The sequence below is a fragment of the Cephus cinctus genome, unplaced genomic scaffold (genome assembly GCF_000341935.2).
Source record: "Cephus cinctus unplaced genomic scaffold, Ccin1 Ccin1_scaffold0727, whole genome shotgun sequence".
NCBI lineage: Eukaryota > Metazoa > Arthropoda > Insecta > Hymenoptera > Cephidae > Cephus > Cephus cinctus.
In genome coordinates this window covers 184,509-205,138 of record NW_014333343.1, presented here as the reverse complement: position 1 = coordinate 205,138, position 20,630 = coordinate 184,509, and the positions used below count along the sequence as shown (strand labels likewise).

At 39.4% G+C, this 20,630-nt stretch overlaps 2 protein-coding genes across 10 annotated transcripts in view; one reads left to right on the top strand and one right to left on the bottom strand.

The window, feature by feature from the left end:
- Nucleotides 1–2,329, top strand: part of LOC107270322 (alpha-protein kinase 1) — an 11,486-nt gene extending 9,157 nt beyond the window's left edge. For 6 of the 7 annotated variants that reach the window (XM_025087703.1, XM_025087701.1, XM_025087705.1 and 3 more), the window contains one exon: nucleotides 120–626. In XM_025087703.1, the coding sequence (XP_024943471.1) occupies nucleotides 120–459 (340 nt within the window). In that variant the 3' untranslated portion in view covers nucleotides 460–626. Of the gene's footprint in view, nucleotides 1–119 lie in introns of all 7 variants that reach the window. The other variant, XM_025087698.1, reaches the window with a different exon arrangement.
- The window catches only part of LOC107270328, a 24,143-nt gene extending 3,513 nt beyond the window's left edge, over nucleotides 1–20,630 (bottom strand). Inside the window, exons 1-8 of one of the 3 annotated variants that reach the window (XM_025087709.1) lie at nucleotides 20,225–20,629; nucleotides 18,072–18,158; nucleotides 10,091–10,361; nucleotides 8,548–8,808; nucleotides 8,123–8,415; nucleotides 7,249–7,553; nucleotides 6,850–7,033; nucleotides 2,448–6,767 (exon numbers count right to left, since the gene is read on the bottom strand). In XM_025087709.1, the coding sequence (XP_024943477.1) occupies nucleotides 6,138–6,767; nucleotides 6,850–7,033; nucleotides 7,249–7,553; nucleotides 8,123–8,415; nucleotides 8,548–8,808; nucleotides 10,091–10,250 (1,833 nt within the window). In that variant the 5' untranslated portion in view covers nucleotides 10,251–10,361; nucleotides 18,072–18,158; nucleotides 20,225–20,629 and the 3' untranslated portion in view covers nucleotides 2,448–6,137. Of the gene's footprint in view, nucleotides 1–2,447; nucleotides 6,768–6,849; nucleotides 7,034–7,248; nucleotides 7,554–8,122; nucleotides 8,416–8,547; nucleotides 8,809–10,090; nucleotides 10,362–18,071; nucleotides 18,159–20,224 lie in introns of those variants that run through there. The other 2 variants (XM_015745256.2, XM_015745255.2) reach the window with 2 other exon arrangements.

Here is a 20,630-nt window from a genome sequence, read left to right as displayed (position 1 = left end):
GTAAGTAGATTTTACTAAATTTTTTCATTTCATCGATATAATAATGTTGAATTAACAAATATGTCATAACTGACCATAAAATTAACATGTATCCAACTTAAAGAATAATTTTTTTGAAGGTGTAATTTGTGCCCCGCACAATATCCTAGTGCGCAGGCCTTGATCGCGCACAAGCAAACCTATCACAAGGAAGTTGACGCTACATTACAGAGTGGTGGCACAGAATTAGCACTACCTGTCGTAGATTTAAAATCACCACAAATACTAAACCGACTATCAAATCTCGGTATACAGAGTTACATACCGTTATCACAACTTAGTGCCCAAACAGGTGGTTATTACGGTTTACCGATAGTAACAATCGACGGTGCACGAAATCCTAATATCTGTAACTTAGGGGCCCTCGGTGCTACATCGATACTGAGCTTAGGTCCCCTTAAACACCTCTCAAATAGATAACCATGAATTATGTAAACTCGTATCGTGCAAATTTACTGTTCACGCTTTGATTTTAAAAGAAAGCTTATATTTTCGTGGGAACGTTTGCCATTCCTAATTGATTTTCGATAAAACGGAAGATCTGAGAATCTAATTCGTTATGGATAAATATAGTACCTTTGATGAGCACTAAAAACAACTGTTGATTCGTTAGAAAAATAATTCATCAGATATCAAAATTATTAATATCATATTTTAAAAGTATGAGCCCTTCGATACATTTAAGTAGGTGATAATCGTATATTTGTTATTTCACCGATAACAGGTCAATTCCTTTTTTTTTTTTCTTTTCTTTGAACGTGATTTAAGCGGCGGTTAAGTGACATAATTTTGCTGTGACTATCGCTTTTCTAAAACCCGTCTGTTTGCGGAATTCGGACTTAACAGATATAACTATGAATACATAACTTGTGAATATAATTATAAATTCATTGTGTAATCTATCATCCGAAAAGCTGCGATACTGAAGTCGATTTTACCAAATGTGAAGGTCGTCTCAGTTAATATTTTTTAAATTCATATACGAAGTAAAAGGCTAAGTAATATATGATATTAAGTCGTTGCAAAGTATCATTATGAAAATCATATTCTGTACGTTCTTATTGTTATACGTATAGATCATTTCACAATGTATTATAACTGATGAACGATAATACAATCGTACTTATAAATGCACCGTGTACGATATCAAGCGACAGATGTTCCTCAGAAGTGTGTATTCTTTCTCCAAGTGTGTATATACATTTTTCTTATGACATTATTTAAGATAGAGAAATTATATTTTGGTTTTCCTTCTAGCACGAAGATGAGAATTAGTATTTTGTTCCTTACGTTTCTTATTTACCTTAGAAAATTTTAAGTGATATACATATTTATCTTTGGTAAACGAGCAGAATCATTATTCTAGACTCAATCCAAAAAGTGATGACTATCAGTAGCCTATAATTTGCATTCACACGTACCTCCTTTTTTTTAAGTTAACAGATCTGTCAACTTTTATATAAAAACTGCTGTGTAACAAAATTCTTCATAAGATTCTCTTGCCCATTTTTCAAAATATTTATTTCACACTCGTTCGCACTATTTTCTCTCGCTATCGTTTTATATTATTTTTTCTCACTTTTCGTTATCATGAATATGCTAGAAAAACTCAGCAACTTTAAGTTTACTATCCAAATTTATTCTACAAACAAGCCAGAGTTGACTTTACGAGCTGTCAATTTTTTATATTATCATTACGTATTGCTTCAGTGAAAGCATGAAATGCAAAGAAAGAATTAACTTATTCGAACAACATTTTTCTTCATTATGATAACATTCACAGTATTTTAATTCAATATCTCTTGTTTTCATATAAATAATACAACAATTTCTTGCAAGATCAAAAACATTATACACCCGTTATAATACACGTTGAAATATTAAAAAAAGAAACGAATCTTTGAATAGGCTTGATGGCAGGTATCATAGTTATTAGGAGAATTGTGTGTATATCCGTCTTTCACTTAAGTAATACCAGGTATACAATTAGAAAGAATTGCATTAGTTTTGTCTAAAAGAACATTGGCGTATTCGCGGCTCTGTCATGAAAACTTAAGGAGTCTCTGTTACGCCAAAAATATTAGTGCAATTATTGGTTACTTAATAAGGTTCGAAGGTATAACGGATGCCTCGTTGATACGATTCATCCATAGAAATATAACATTGTACATATACGTGCATATTACGAAGCGTATTCTTATTTTTATAAAACGTTGAACTCTGATCTTTTTATTTTAAATGTGTAAGAGATTAATGGAAGGAAAATAAAAGAAAATCCATTTGTTTAATAGATCAACATTATTTCTGTACATACCTGCTCGTTCCTGGTATAACCTTAGTTTCCTGTGGATGCTGATTAATTTTTAGAAGAATCTCGATGACCTTTTACAAATGAATTTTTGAATGAATACTTTTCGCTTGTGTATATTTCGGGTATAACGTCAATCGGTATAAGTGAATCTCCAACTTTACAATCTGCAATCTCATAAATGATCTTAAAATATAAAAATGAAAAAACGGTACCACGGTATACAGGTGAGATTTAATATTACTTTTAGAGTTAAACATATTTTGTTCTACCTGACTAGATTATAAAAAAAAAAGCAATTGATGAAAATTCACGAGTTTAACAATGGTAAATATTATGCATCATAAATAGTGTGTAGAAATATCTAAGTAAATTTTTGTGTCCACCAACGGAGTGAAGGGAGACCTAATAACTATCTCGTTCAAAATTCAACTGCATGTTTCTTTTTTTTAACAGTTCCCTCGATCGATCGCTTATTTACAGAAATACCTGAACCACGAGATGTGAAAAATAAAGCTTAAGGAGTCTGGTCGTGAGATTGAGCAAACTTTAATGATTTCAAAATTGACAACTTTTCGCGCATACGTAACAATCACTCTGCGTTCAATTTGTCCATGAAATTTGTCTATTCTCTATTTTATACGACCTCGCAACTTCTTGCATACGTTATTGGCATTTTTGTGCGCGTAAAAATTAAGAAGAAAGTTTTAATATCACGTTTAGGACAGCACAAGGATCCAGGCCAAATTTACTTACAGACACGTGTTCTACACTCAGGGCATTCTTTAAATAAGCGAGCGAAGTCATAAATATAAAACATCGTTAACGCATCATTAAATTTCATAGCGTAATAATTTTGATTTCTTGGATACAATGAAAATTTAAAATATTCGCAATCACGACTGATCGCTCTACCGAGGCGAGCGTCGTTTCCATTTAAGACGTCTGAAGGTGCTTGCGCAAAATATATGAAATAAAAATTCTCCATTTTCAAAATACATTACGATCTGCCTAACAAATATTTGGTCAACGTACGCTAAATGCAGATTTTCTTTTAAATGCAATTTCTCGTAATACAATATATATATATTTATCTCATCTCGTTAAACTACGTAATCTGAGAAATACTGGCTACAAAACTACACGTACCAGAAACTCTAAATATATGTATAAACACGGTTATTCAGGGACTATCGCATCACCTGAAGATGGTTCTGTCGATCTGAATTTTATGAATTACTATGGTAGAACAATCTTCAGGTGGTCCGACAGTCCTGAGTAACCGTGTATATCCTGCGTCCTGTGTATCCTTGAAAAAAATGTAACAGTATATTGTATCGATTGTTCCTTATCAGTGAGAAAAGTACAATAATTGTCGCTGATCGAATAAATACTTCCGAGTATCCTGTCCTACAGTCGTGGTAAAACGGTATCGTCAAAATTGTATGTAGTACGTTCTTTACATGAAATAACAAAGAGGCGTATCCGACGACGTACAATTTTTAGGCACGACCGCGCAGAACATGAAAGTAGCGTTTCACATAATTCTTGAATCCTAAAGAAACAAGTACGAAATACACGATTTAATATTCCGTTGGCAATTAAAATTGCGGCTTCATAATAATTCTCGCGGAACTCGTGATTGCGAAAAACGATCAATATGAATTTTGGCCAACGTGTTTTCGACCTTCAAAACTACGTTTTACATTTACGTAACGAACTTTCGCGGCAGGCATATTATTGCACAACAGTAGTCAAAAACCTTTTCGAGCTTCAACAAAGTACATAACCGCCCTCCGTTTTTCATTAGCTGCAGGGAGAAGGGGCTTTGAAAATCTAGCATTTCTCAATCACTAAAGGAGATTCTACGAAAGAAACCAATTAACTCGTGTATAACAGTCGACTGAAACTTGTATTGTTTCGCAGCAACATATATCTGTCGTTGGTCAGTCCGTGTAGTGGTCGTCGCACCAGGATGCAATAAAACATGCCCACTGCACATTGCACATTAGTACCTACCGTATAACGTAATAACACTAATATATTGGTAATGTTAACCTCATGCATCGATCACTGCGCATATCGATATAGTAACGAACGTCAGCTGCAGCGCCACGTCGGCAATATTGCGAACTGCACTTGTCATAAGTTAACAGATGTTCAATTCTTTCGCAAGTACATTATGTATTTATAAGTACAGCACGATAGATAATTTTTTTCAATAACCGAAGAGTTGAATTGAGACGTGCTCTACTTAATTAATCGTGTTATTAAGGTGCCCACGACGCAACCACTTTGATGCGTCAAATTAATTCTTTAATGAAATTCCATTTGGTGAGGTTCTATGAAAAAGTCTGATTCGAGAGTGACAAGTGAAAATAAGACTCTGAGGATTGTCCTTACTTTTACAGTAGTCCCTGATTCGTTTACCATTCAATTAACAGAGTGAGCATTGACTATTGATACTGCAAATAATTTAATAAATTCTTTGTGCAAGTGTTTAAAGTGCATGCAATTCCAGATTGCCAAACGGCGTGGTTGAATTTATTCATTGATTTATAACCTTTTCATTGATAATGATTGATCGGGTAGGTTTTAGATTACCTCTTCTTTTTTTGTTTCTGAACACAGCCACGTCAATTCCCATTTTGACAAAATTCCCGAGACGTAATCCAAGTCAACTCTTTAATTATCGTTGGACTTTGATCTACGTATATACGCTAATCGGGTGTTTCTATACTTTTAATTATACGAAGATATTGAACGTTAATATTAATTGAGTGATTTTTCACGTTTGTGGCTCAAAAGGACCAGCAAGCGAAGGCATCGTTTCTTTCATTAATTCTTTCTTTTCTTTGTCACGTGTTTCTTTTTCTCGTCTCTTGACTCCCTCTGCTACATTTTTCCTCGAAATTTTCATCATAAACAATCTGACAAAATTAACAAGAACATACATAGCATACGAGTATTTCTCTGTGGTTTTAAAAGTGGGACAACGTGAACGCGATAATAATTTTTCAATTTATATATAATATCCCACTTCGTACTTCCCTCCATATAATAATACCTCAATTATAATTTAACGGATTATTTCCCTGTATCACTTTAGAAAAACACTCGTATAACGTTATAGATGAGCTGTTCCCGGTAATAATAATCGTAATAATAATAACAAATATATTCAATAAAAAGATATAAAGCAACGCGTAATCACGAATCTAAGTGACTAAAAACCGCTATATTAATAGGTTCAGTATTATTTGCATAGAATCTGTGCCCTGATAATATTATACATACTAAGTTACTAAGAGCAAAACATTTAAAAGGACGAGACAAAAAAGATAAATCACGAGTTCGATAACAACGAAAACGTAACACGATTGCGACTCCAGCATGAACAACCTTAACAAAGAATTTAATGAATAGCAAAAAGTAGATGGCACAGATGTTTTCCGAGACACGATCACATCTCGAAGAAGCATTCTATTAATAATCGCATTAACGTTAAAAAAAGAAATTAAAAGAAAAGAACCAGTAAAGCTCACGTATCAACGTACAGCCGCGACTCCATAAGAAGTTTACAGTAACCGGGCAAACACTATGGGTAATGAAGTTAACGTTTTAATTAAAAATTCTTCAGGTATAATGCGACAACGAAAAGATGAAAGGAACGATAAAAAATGTTCGAAACAAAATTTTACGAAGTTGAATCGAATAGGCGATGATTAAAGAATTAAAAAAAAAAAGAATCAAATGACTGTATTAGTCATAACGCATCGAACGGGTACGCTTAACTGAAACCAAATTGTACTTTGCGACATTGACAAAGCCATTTGATTATTCTGGCATTTCTCTCGACGATACTCGGCGGATCACTTACCCTCTGATTGCAATCGTCGTTGCCCATTCCGACGCTACAGTTGTTGTTCTGCCACTGGTTCGTTTGATTCGTCTGAGAGTTTCCGACCCAGGAGTAGAGACCAAGGGCTGAGTCTACCGAGCTAACACTATCGAAGAAGACAGGAGAGGAGGATTTCGAATCGGGTTCGGTAATGCGTTGATAATTATCCGAATCGAGGCCCAAGCGATCGAAGAAGTTTTCGAGTTGGGTGACCGAACGCGGAGGTCGCACTGGTAACTTGTTATTTCGCAGATTGTCATGGCGCCAATAGCGATCGCTAATATCCGATTTTGATCTTAAAATTGGTCGACCCCGTCCCTCCTTCCAACCGTCAGAGAACCTTGAGTTACACGTAGGACTGTAATCCGTTTGACTGTTACTGCTCTCTGTATCAGGACTGTATGGTCTCACTACAGATGGCGGTGTGCCGCTGCCATAGCTGCTCTTCCTAGACCTGTCTTTCTCCGTAGAATGTTGAGTGGACGCCCCACTGTCTCTACGATTGTGACTCCAACAATCCTGAAAGCAACAAAAGGAATTCACGGTCAAGAAACTCGTTTCTAGGAAAATTTTAGAGAGGCTGACAAATGATTATACGCACTTGTATCCTTGGGGGCGGTTCACTACGATGCGTGCAGTGTCCGGATGAGCCACCGGAATCCCTAGCTGTTGCCCCGTGACTCAGTTTACTGGATCCCGACGATTTTTGAGTTCTGCCACCAGAAGATAAGACGCTGCTGGCATCACCGCCACCCGAGCCTAAGGATCTTCTTATGTGTCTAGAACTGTAACCCAGGACGCGAATGAATTTTTACAAGCATCACTTTGAATTTAGAATCGTCTGAGCATTCACAAGTGAATCGTCCTCAATTACGGCCACGGACAAAATCAATGATAATGTTAGCACGTAGTTGGAATTGGTACATCCGGTTCCTCAATTCCAATAGGAATTTCCTAGGTAATAATTTACGTGAAAGCATAAAGACCGAAAAATATCTACCTTCGATAACATATGGAATCTCGTTTGAAACTGTGCTCGGAATAGTCAGAGCTCGTTTCGCAATCCGGACAATTATTCATCGATTGATGATGACCAGACGTCGGCTGTTTCGACGATGACTTTGATGACGCACGTGGTGACAACGATGACCTACGTCGAGTGCTCGTGTGAAGATCTGGCAGGGACTTGTGACATACAGTTTCGGCTGGTGATGAGTTGCTGGATTTTTTGCCTGATCTTCCAGACGAATGAGAATGCGAATGACTTCTCCCAAATTTGAAGCGGATATCCGAAGGCGCGCAGTGCTACGAAAATTTAACACATCACAAAATTAGATGCGAACGATTCGAACGTATAAAAGTGTCTCCGGTACGATGTACGGGAACGAGTTTGGACTTTATGTATGACATTAATTAAGTTAACCGTAAAACGTTTGCGTAGTAAAAACAAAAAAAAATTCTTCTCAAAAGAGATCTATCAGTGTAACTTTACCTCCAGTGATACTCATTCCAGCAACTAGGCGATAGCTTGCACCATGGTATCATAGAGTTCTATGTCCGCTTCATCAAGTATTCTAAATGCGTGTCTGTGATAATGTATGACAGTATTGTCAACGCTCAAGCGTATATCAAAGTATCGGAACATATAAGTACTATTTCCGGTACCCCTATATCCGGTGAACACTTTAAATCAGACACCTTCGCCATACGTACAACCATGGACAATAGTCTCCTGTACGTACCGGATGTATAATTTTAAAATAATTGAACTTCCAAAAAAAGACTTTGTATCCATAAAATATAACCCATCTAAAGACTATCCAATTCTAGCAATGCTTTGAACTGAACCAAACAGTCCTTCCGGCGATGCTCACCAGTGTATGGTTATTGTCTCTACAGCCAGGAGAGAGACTTCCGGGTGAGTATCTGAACTTGTCCTCTCTTCCAACCCCGTTATTCTGAGCCGTCGGCGGTGGAGTATCCGGGAAAAAAACATTTTCCTTGCTGTCAGTATTCAAAAGCCTCCTAAGTTTCGTTTGCAACTGATCACTCCCAGTTCCGCTCGGTGGTCCGGAAATGGTGCGTCGTTGTGGAACCGGAACAAGTCGCGGACTCTTCGGAGGTAGGGCCGGTGGCAGTGCTCGTTGAGGACTCAGGATACCGTCGGCTGAGAGGATAAGATAAACACATCAGACCACCAATATGACAGACTGTCCAATGTAAATCTCTATCACCCTATTTGCTAGTCATCCCGATAAGACAACTTGATGTGTGTATTTATCAAAACAGTTATGCTCACGTCTGTCCTGCTCGTGACAGTTTGCCCAGCAACAGGGTGACGTTATCGGGGTTGTCAGTTGCGGTGATATCTGCTGCAACGAGCATGGTCCGGAACTACCACACTTCCTGAGTAGTCTTGGCGGTGCCCCGGGTGCAGTAAGCTGAGAAACCTGAAGATGCCCACTATTCTTAAGCTCCTGCTTCCGATCCAGAACGGTCTCGCTCTTCACGTAAAAGGCCTTTGACTCCTGTAGCAGCTCCACTGCACTCTTTCTCTTTCCTGAACACGCGCAAGAGCACAAGAGGTTAAGCGATACTTAAGTATCAAGTACGTGGCAAACAGTGAACTTCCGTTAAAGCAGCCGTAGCAGTCTCTTGAGCGTGTGCGATGGCGTCGAAGCACGTGCGCTCCAGAGATTATAAGGTAGAAATAATCTCGGTAATAACTATACATGACTGCGATGCCAATAAGAAAGTAGAGGAACATGTCAAAGAAGACACGTATCCCATTACCGTATGCGACACAAAGTATACAGATTACCTTTATAACAATATCACTCGGATTGATCCTAACTTGAAAGTAGAAAGAAAGCTGCGTAACACGTACGGGAGACACGAGTGTCCAGTTACCAAGTACAAGCCAGTGCCAAAAGGAACAGGAGGAAGAAGACGAAGTACAAGCTAACTAGCATTGTTAAGGGCCTGTCTTCGAGCATATAAAGAGGGCCTGTGCAACGCGGTAACACACGCCGTGTCTACTGTGTACATCTAGCGTCGTATCGTGGAACTAAGAAGGCGAGTGCTAGTAGATACTGAAACGCGTAGGGAATAGTGAAAACGCTGGCTGTATATGTATGTAGTTCTTCTGCGTTCATTAATACAGCTGTTAAAATAGAGTGCAGCGACATTGCTATATAAACAGAAGTTCAGGTTCCTACGATACCCACGTATTACTGCTGCCTTTCTGACTGAGAACTTCGTAGAATCGCATAGGGCGACAACGCATTGTTTATGTATGCGGAGTCCGATCCAGTGTAAACGAATGCACGTACGTAAAACGAGGGGATATGCGTGAACAGCGCAAGGATATAATGTTTCGTGGGTGTGTATCTGTGTTGCAGTGTTAATGACAAGACGATAACATCTGGCATGTGCTTTTCTCTCTATCTCTCTCACTCGTACGAACGAAAATGATTGATGGCTATGGCCAGTCTCTCCCGAGTGGCAGGGCGTTTCTTTGATAAAAAAGGTTCAAACACGGTACAGAGCAAACATGGATTTTAAAAAAGAAGGGGAACGAGTGAGAAAGCTAATGGAATGGTCGGTAATATTTTGCTGCGAATTTTTGTCGACTATGTTTTTCCATACTAGAGAGAGAAAATTCGCGTTATGAAATGTTTAAGAATTAACGAATATTCGAGTATCCAGTGCTTGACGACTCGTTAAAACGTGATCTTTATAAGCGTCTTAATTGACCCAAAAGTCGTGTCGGGTTAGAAAAGGTGGGCTCGAGGATTCGAATAAATCATACTCCTGGCGTTATGTCAGACAGCTATGGGTACCTGTTTGATCGACGTGGTGTCGATGATGGTTCCTGACGTAGGGCGGTGCAGGGTGTCGCGCCTGCATGTCCCAGTAACCCCGGTTGCCAAAATTGTTGACCCTTGGCTGTTGTGAAGGTGAAGTCTGCTTACAGGGAAGCCTTGCCATGGCAGTCATCATTTTTTCCTCCCCCCGTTGCTCGTTAATGTCCTTAAATAATTACTTCATCGATCCGCCCCATAATTTGTTGCGTCGACGCCTCAGCCCCATTTCCGTGCTATTGTTTGTTCCCTGAAAGTAACAATGAAACGTGGAGAGATAAAAAAAGAGGCAGGAAGGATACAAGGAGAAGAGTTTTCTCTTAACCATAACGGGAAATGCGATTGCACGGTAGACAACCTCGTTAGAATGCCGCGGGCGAAAGTTAGCGAGTTTTTAATATTTATTAGGGCGAACCCTTGCTCTTCATTCCACGTCCTGAAAAACCGTTGAGGTGCGTCGTGCCGTGTGCGCGTTATATGAAAACTTTGGAATTACGTATAAATGTTAAAAATAATTTTGCAATTAAAATTTTTTAACGTCCAACCGTCAGTCCGGATTTTTGTATCTTTCTCATATCGACGCGTGCTTCGTGTCGATAAGTTACCGATTACCGACTGGTCCGTCGGTAACTTTTTTTCTTGGAAAATCAAAGATAAGACATTCTTCGAGTTTAAAATCGTTTAAGAGACCCGTGTCAATCCCATTAATCTTATCCATTGACAAACGGACGTGCCTAACGGTAAAAGTAATTTTTTATTACTCAAACAGTCTAATGCATTAGTCTACCTTGTGCCTTGTCTCCGTATGTTTCCTATTTGAACTATCTTCAAGAATACGAGACCCTGAATTTTGTATTCACGGAATAAAGGCACGAAGGGCAAACGATATTTACGTGAATTGCACAGTCATCATTTTACATGAAATCTTTGTCTAATCAATAGAAAAAGTGCAAAATTAAAAATTCAATTAAAATAAACCAACCCAAGTCTTATGGTATATCAATTTAAAAAATATTTTTTAACGAATTCACAATAAAAAGTATCATTAACTGTTATTGAAAACAATTCTAGCTTTCATAAAGAATAAATTCATCGTTCGCAATTCGTTAAAGAAATTTCAACCACTGACGTGACTCTAGCATATTCGTTCAATATTCCTTCTGCCTCGAGAGAGCGCGAACCGTTGGCTATGACCAAGACAAAAAATATGACAAGTTCACTCGAAGATACCCAGGGACAGTATACTATACCAACCGAAAGTCAGTATAATAATATCAAGTATTCCCAATGTGGTCGATAAACATACTCCTAAGAGGATCCATATGCTCTTCTCTCTTGCAGTTACGTGTCCAATCCATCCTAAGAGCACATATATAGAAAAATACATACGCAAGTACATATCCACGTAAGTATACCATATACTACATATACGAATGAGAACATTAAATAAACGAACCTTCCCAGTGACAGTCGGTCTTCACCATTATATTACCAAAGTAACTCCCGACCCGTTTGCATAGACGGTACGAATAACTGAATGACTATAAGAGCTACGGAAGCCAGCATCAAATTCCAGCTAAGCTAAGCTACGTGTCAAGTGTATAGCTAGGGTGGTCTCTTTTTTAAGCATTATACATGTTACAACCCGCCATTTCAATTGGATCGGTTTCGATTCGGCTGACTTTGCATATTCCTCATCGTGAATAACACAAAGTGGAATATTCAGTTGGATATGTCGAGAGTAGTAGAATTCATTATTCGACTAAAAAAAAAAATTATTTTATCCAAGGTATATGCTGAGAATTGAAAAGATAGTGCTTTTAGCTGGGTTCAATTATCGGATTGAACTTTCAAACAATCAGGGAGGGGGACGCTTCCGAGTTTATTCTTGGAGACAGGAAGCCGAGACTTTTTGTACCAGTATCCATGCAATATCCACTCGATAGAGCGAATGAAATATTTATAGGAAAAGAATTTCAATACGGACAGACGGGAGCCAGGTCAAACCATCACGGTATAGAATACACTTGTGAGCAGTGCTGTGCGTAAAATGAAAAAGTCATTTTGATAGGCATATAGAAAATTCTATTTTTTTTTTAATTATTCGAATTAAATAATCGAAGCGTCACAGAAGATCCGTGATCGTATCGATTGAATCATCACTTTCATCTACTTTTGTTTTTCTCATCGAATTTAACGACTAACTGAATCGTTCCCTCTCCCTCTGCGCCCGTTCGGTACGATTTGCTTTTTCGAGGTAAACTAACCCAACTTCTTCGTCACAGTCTCCCTTCTTATCCTATCGCCAATTAATTCGATCTGAGTGCAAAGACCCGGTTCTAGCGAGGAACTCTATTGGCTTTTTACGTCCCTCTTTGGCAGCGCTAACGGTGCCAGTACACAGGGAATAATCAAACCCTGGAATTCATTTGAATATAAATATCGAGCGAGCGTGGGATTGATCGGATTGCCAGCGTTTATTAATTAGAACGCATCTCCACTCAGGATTGATAAAAGAATGTCGAATGACGTTAATTATCAGTACAACAAGACCATTTCGCCGTAAATCGCAAAGATTTAAAATCGCGACACTCGACGAGTGGGCGATAATAAAGTTTCAAGAACGAAAAATATAAAAAAATAAATCAAAGTCCAACCTTCGTTCTCAACAAACGACACGACAGAAAGTCTTAGGGTCAACGAGACATCTCACCTTATTTATTGTCACAGCTGAATGCTAATATTAACAGGATGGACAATTCGTAGCGCGCGTGACAATTGACCTGAATATTTTCTATTACAGGATGAAACGCCTCGCGTCGAATTAGACTAACAGCCAGGATGAACCAGTACGGGGGAAGCCTTAATGAACCAATTATTTATCCCGACAGGAAAGTTACCTATGCTTCGCGGTCTGGAACGATCCGGGCAGCGAGTTACTAACTGAGGTTAGGTTAGGTTATGGTCAGCCAGGAATTCAGAAGGCTGATCGGCACACAGCGGGACATCGGTTACTACGACAGAATAATCTGTCGCTCACGGGGTCTCTCGGATTTCCCAGGAGTTCGTGCGATTTATTCATTTAGTTCCCCGCCGCCTGGTGGAAATTGCTCGTACTATTGACCCGCAGCCAACTTCGCGCGAATGACGTCTGGCTTTCTTTCTCGATTCGATTGACCGATCAATTTATTACACTTACAGAATCCCCTTTACGAATCATCCTTCGAAAAGCTGATACGCCCTTGAAAAGACTCCACGGGTGTCCTTACGTATATAGAATGCGATTAAAATCGAAGATATTGAATGTCGCGGAAAGACGAAGGATCCTTGGGGCAATTAAGTTGGACGTCGAGGGAGGAAATGAGCTTCTGATAAAGTGGCTATCCCTATTTAGGAAGTTTGCCAGGATAAAGCACAGAGGTATATACACACTACAGTTTGATATCTCGCCTGCGATAGGGTTTATACTATGGAAGGGATCGTGGAAGAAACGATTAAAATTGATCGTACCAATTTCTTTAATGGAATTTAACATACAAGAGTTTTTCAGAGGATCTATCTCGGCAGCGAACGAGGGACAGTTTATAATTTTGATGGATCATGCTCCACTCGGACTCTTTTTATATATCGTGGGTTTCCTAATTGTCGTTTCGTGGGCGTCTAATATCCAGCAGCGAGACCGTTATACTCATCGGCCTGTCTCGCCGTATCCCAGCAACGTATCGACTTCAAGCTGAAGTAAGTAATTCATTGACGACGCGTATGTCTCTCACGTATCCGGCCTGCAGGTAGAGGTGTACATTTAAAAATACATTGCAGCACGACCGTGGAATTCCGAGTAAAGCGAGTTCCTACGATCATTTGAATTATTTACTGTACGAATCAAATATATACGAACCTGTATACAATGGCATCCATGTCAAATTTGTCAAAGACGTCAGGACGGTGGCCGCGCTTTGCCTTGTTTACTCGTACGTACGTATTCGTTGAAATATACAGCGTCGCGCATGAAAGTATCAGGAGACAAATAGATATCCCGACTCGGTACAGTGACGCAATTGCTGTATACCACAGACAGAAAATTTGTTGCGTCGGGATAGAATACGTTTTGACGTCCGGTCAAATAGCTTTCATACGCTCGAGCGAATAATGTCGAGCGCGTATAATGGGGTAGTATAACCCGTTAAATTATATACGTCGATAGGTTCGTACGCGTCTGAGTACAAACAATGAGATTGTTCGTTGGATCGTTAAAGTAATTCCATCAGCCATGAAAATAATAATCAGCAAGGAATATATTTGAGCACACGTAATAAGTCCGACGCGTGGCAACCGGGACGTTAAATATTTATTAAATGTGGGCAAAATCATAGTTGAGGTTATAAGATCGAAAAAATTATTCGCCGTATACGATATCGTATAGGTATATGAAAGTAAGTCGTAGAATTCCTGATACGGGCGATGTTTGCCAAGAAAGCTAACAGAATCGAGAGGGTCCATAGCAAATGTCATTGTTTTCGTATTTTATTCAACGCAGGATCAAGTAATCATCGGCCACCTTTTTATACGGGATACCGAACTATCTTCATCATCCAAATGGATTTCTCTTGACGTCCATCGGACATTGATTGCGCCGCGTGGGCAATGGTGACCACGTAGGGAAGAAAAAAAAAGAAGGTAGAAAAAAGAATTATATAGACACAAGAAATAGAACGCACAGAGGTGTCGTGTTGCGAGAGACCACAGAAATATTTGTGTGGGCTTATCGAAGAAACTGAACGGGAAAAAAAAGCTCGGCGGAACAGCGACAGCGAGAGCTAACGGACAACTCTCTGTTAAGTAAAGGATATGGATTCTGCTTTTGCACCATGCGTATATACGGTGTATGCGTATACAGTCAACGTTTATTTCTTCGTGCAACCTACAGGCCCTTTCAATTACAAATATCTCCCGTAGACTAGCCAGCAGCGTGGGTGAGGTTGGTTTCACCGGGGGAAACGATCGATTTCTCTGGCCAAAAAGAACACGCTATCATTTATATAAGCTTTCACGCGTTGGAGTTCTCGCACCCCAGATGTACAGGCTGTTTCATCGGTGAAATCGTTGCGCGACATTATCGAGCGAAGCTCGCGAATGAACGAAAACGAGTCTGCAACAGGGTCGATGATTCCCTGTAAACTGGAAGGACGCGTTCTTTTATTATGTGTATATATATATATGCATTGTATCCACTTTAGATATTATACCGTGTTATGTCACGCTACACCTCGACTACAGGGCGTATCAAAAATTGCCAGAAATTCCCTGGTATGTCTGTTCTCATCGAGCGACGGCTGACGCAATATAAAAAGATGGTTTACGTCTTTTTATCTTTTAGTATACGGATATAAAAACATACACCGCTTTCCATACGAAACTTATCCAAACTACAGGTCGCTTCGTCTTTTCAACTATTTGTACGGGCTTATCTTACTACAGGGGGAACCCCTCATTTTTTAATCAGTTGGGGCCGTGCCAACTCTCAAATTTTAAGTTGGCCTTGAGTCCCCACTCTCGATTTCTCTAACTCTAAACTCCGCCCATTTCGTATTTGCACATGTGTACTTCGTTGCGCACAGCAGACAGGCGTGTATGAATAAGCGCTTCAGTGTGCGCAGTGCGGTCCTGATTGGTGGAAATCGCAGCACAGTGGGAGAGCTCGAGGGGAAGTTAAAAATTGAGAGGTGCTAAGATTTAAAAAATTAGAGGTACTTAAACTTTGAGAGGTTAAAATGTCTGAGGATTCAATGTATACGGGGATCAATGTAAAACGCTAAAGTTAAAACGGCGGCAATAGGAGAGAAGGTCCAAGCTATCTACGTCTATCCAAGCCGTCTAGGACGTCACGTCACGCACGAGCTACAGGGGTTTTCAAGGCTGCCCTATTAGGTTGCCCACTGGCAGCTGGCTGCAGTTCGGTGAAAACGAAATGAGCGACATTATCGTAGACACCTAACGTATAGCTATTTATAAGTCGTGTGGGACTGTATATGGATATGAACTACAATGTCGTTACGTGTTATGCATAATACATATTCTATACGTCCTGTACATGCAACTGGCATGTATCTATGTACGTATGGATACGGATACACAATAGTAGACAATTGTGATACGTAGATCGACGTGTCATTCTTTCATTCTCAGACACGTGTGTCTGATTGTTGGATCTTTGAACAGGTATACTGACGGCTGGTCTACTATGCGTGGGCGTTATTCACTTGCGATACCATTGAGTCCCAAGTTGATATATTATGCATCAATTGTGCTCCCAAGAACTTTGTTCTCCTGTATTTTCGCGTTTCCACGTATCGATGACCTTGATGCTTGCAAAATGGAAGTGAGACGGTAGCATTGTCGATGGACGAAGAATACCGTACCACGTATATACCCTGTGTGTCATAATGACGTAAAAGGATTTAAAAAATAGAAAATCCTAATATCCGTCACGCGTAAAGGATGTTTCACAATGTCCCGGTACTGCGCCAGCTTTGACACGGCTCAGAAAATTGACATGGTTCACGGTTAGCGTCTATAGGGTGATCCAAATGAAACACTCCCCGTGCTCTGGTGTCTTGTCAGACGAGCACGCGTCACGTGAAGTTAGCCGTACATTCAATTAACAGCCAATCTAACGTCGCCTTCACGGCTAGAAACCCTTGGAGATTGAAATATTTCAATCTGGCTGTTATCACGCGATATTAAGAGACGTCGAGACTCTTCGTATCTTCGCTGATAATGGATGTTAGGGTCAGACGATGAGGTCCAACGCCACTTGAAAAAAAATATCTATCAACACTATAACCACTCAGGCTTCCTATTAGAAAAATAAAAATTACTCCGTTACTTTAGACAATTTCTACAATCAAAACCCGTCCTCCCTCCTACCTGTGTATCAAGTGAAACAAATTTATCCGGAGGACGCCACCGTATTGATTGAAGTGGACTTGAGTATTGCCAGATGAGCAGTAGTCATACAGGTACAACCTTATACATGTCAATATACGTACACGTCACGTACGCGCACACGTGACCAAGTGCGTGCATATACCTACGCAATGGAAGCTAGATAGGGGCGACCAGCAAGGAAACAACCCACGCAGCGTTACCGAGCCGCATTAGTTTGAAATCTGAGAAAATCCAGGGGCTCTCAAATGACGTTCCTTGGGTAAAAGTTCAGGTAGCAGGCAAAAAGCTTCTTTAATGGATTGCGCGAATCCTTTACTGTTTCTTGTGGTGAGCGCCATTGGCATTCGTCACTAACCATGCCTGGAGAATTTACCGCAGGACACTCCAGTGCTTGGATACGTGTGCCATTTCGATTTACGGACGAAGTAACTTGAATTCGGACAGGATATTGAACCGGAATGTAGAAAGCAAGTATGTCTTCTTGGTTATGTCGGTACCTGAGAATAATAACGTGTATTTATACTAATTTTCATACAATTCGACTCCGCCCACCCCACCCGTTACCTTAGGGGAGTTAAATCACAAATGACATGGAATTAAAATAATTCCAGACAAACAGCTGAACCGCGTCGCGTATGTAGATGTAAGTACGATCACAGCTGACTGATGGGATTTTCTGCGTGCTTATCATGGCACAGTATACTTGGGTTATTGATGTAGTCCACACCATTATCATCGGTTCCTTCGGCGAGTTTGTAGTACTGAAAGGATTCGTTGAAACGATCCTAGTGCACAATGGGATGTATTGTAGCGGGATAAGCTTCTATGTATGTCTAGTAAAGTCTCATGCCGCGGGAGGGACGACATAGACGAATCGAAGGTTCACGAGTGATTCGAGAGAGGCTCCAATGGTATTAACCGCTAACGGTAACCGGAACTTCCGCGTGGGACCGTAAGTCGAGTTGTTCTGTGTTGTCTTTACGGCTAGTTACGTGCTGAGGATTTTAATTACCTTCCTCTCAAATGGATTCTTCCGATGTCAATCTTCTATGGCCGCGCTTAGGGAGCTGTCATGCCAGTCGCGTTCTGGATTTATTATCTATGGGTTACAGATTAATTAGAAAACACGTGCTGTATGTTGCTAGTACATAAGAAACGCAGCTTTCGACAAGTCACGATATTGTTTAATTGGGCGCGATTGAATTCAACTGGCGTTTAATAAATGTGCGCATACCTAACCGCTCGTACGACAATAAGTATAATAGACGTTGTGCTGGTAATGAAGATGAAGATAGTGTCGCCATCTGTAGCGCGAGAAATAAATTTGTATTAATATCAAACGATAGACGCGCGTCTGCATTTGAATTATGCTAGTCTTATTTGGTCGGTGTTTATTTTCTAAATTACTCTACACTCTGCTACTAGAATACTGTGATTATCGTAAGTTATAGAAATATCAAACAAACTCGTTTTCGATTTTACGAAACGCCGTACCCTGACCTTTTCTATCTATATTTTTACGTATTCCAAATATCGCGTAAAATCGCGTAAAATTACGCAAGCGATCGTTACTTATGCAATAGAAAAATCGATCGAGTCTGTTTTCGTTGAGGATGTCATAATTCGGAATAAAATTATGATATTCTGAAATTCTCGTTTCATCGACGATCTTAGCGAATATTGCCATCCCGCTTTTACGTTCGAACGATTATACCGTCTACTTTGCCCCGGTAATACGCACTTTGGTATGTATCATTAAACGAGCAGTTGGATTGTCGCCTGTCAATTTCGTGACAACTGGCTACGAAGTTCGTCACGTTAAATACTGAAAGACAATGGGAAGGGAGAATCTCTTGTCAACAAGAAGAGAACAACCTGGAGGAGTGCTTTTATCATTATAATGAATTCGCAGTCTTACTGAGTGACACATGATTAATGTGAAATAACAACAAACCAAGAGACTCACTATGTGAAATCGGCGTGTAAGGGCCTAATGCTCGTCGTATAGTATAGACAATACTGGTATTTTATTTCAATAATCTAGAATGTTACAAAATGATGCGATATTCTTCCTTGCGAAAGTTAATAATATTATACGATATTTCGTCTCGCTGTACTAAACTTGTTATTGAGGTTTACTGTTAAGCAGACGAACATGGTATTTCGTTCTTGGGAATATCCATTAAGCTGTAAAATCTCAATCTTGAGACTCTTATACATCAGTTGTTGCAAAATCGAATTTCTTTTAATGAGTAACGTGGGTTATGACAATTCTAGACAATTTTTTGTGATATGATTTCTATGTACTTTGTACAAGTACTGATAATAACTGTAGCTTATACTTGTTTTTGTTGCAGTACAATGGTATCTCATGGCATTTACCTTTTGCAGAAAATAATGGTGTTGGTGTTAGGTGAGATAATATAGATAAAGAATATATTTCTAGTACAAGCATATCTCGTTCTTGAATGTTTATACAATTTTGAATGATAATGTGGTTATGACAACACTGAAGATAATTTTATCAAAATTCTACTTAGTGTAAAAGCAAATGAATATTTTAACGCGAATCATAATACAATAACGAACAATTCAAATAGATAAATAGGTAATATAAAATTAAATAATGTAAAATTTTTCAGATTTTTTAAATTAAACGACAGTTGTTTACGTAGTAATACTAGAATTAGACAAGATGACAGATATATTTTCATTAATCAGTATATCATGTAATTCTTTATTTAAATTCTTCAAAAAATACTAGAATAATCCAGAAAAAGTGTTTCATAGGTACATGATTTCGAAATTCAAAGCAAAACATCACGTATATCACAAAAATTTCGTAACTTATCGATCTGTTTCCATATCAACACCGAATTTTCTCGGAGATGTGTCGCAAATTCGCCTTTGACCAAGAAAATCATATCTCTATTCTCTCCATTAATTGAAATGTTAAAAATTCATCGCTATCATATATTGGAAGCCAACTAAGAGTTTGCAACGGCAAAACTGGATTGCGGAACTCAAGCCTTTTTAAATAATCTCATAGGACAAGTCCCAGCAGTGGCATCGTAACTGCCCGCCTTTCTCATATATCCCACGTCAATTTGTGGTTGCCTTAAACGATGGAAATAATAATTAAAATGAAAATTTTTATATACTCACAACCGATGCTGTAGCGTCAGCATAACTCTTCCAAAAAAAATCGCACAGGTGCAAACATCCACACAGGAGCGACAAACGAGTCAGCGACACACTCACAACACAACACCTTCGTTCCTCTCTCACAACTAACGCGAGAAACACCAATTCCACGAGTTTCTTTGCTGCGAATTCAGACTCTACGGTCTCTCTGTGAAAATTGACTTTACAGAACGTTCCTACTACCGTCCACCATGCATCGTGGACACTTTCGTACTCGACATGCAATAGGTTCAAGTTCCTCAGGCTCGAGCCACTGTGGTCTGTTTGACATAATTTATTTGGTGACCCCACGGCTGCTGCTCGGCGCAGGGCCTTTGGGCTATCGGTGGGGATACCGGGGATGTACTATATACACTCGTTCGACACG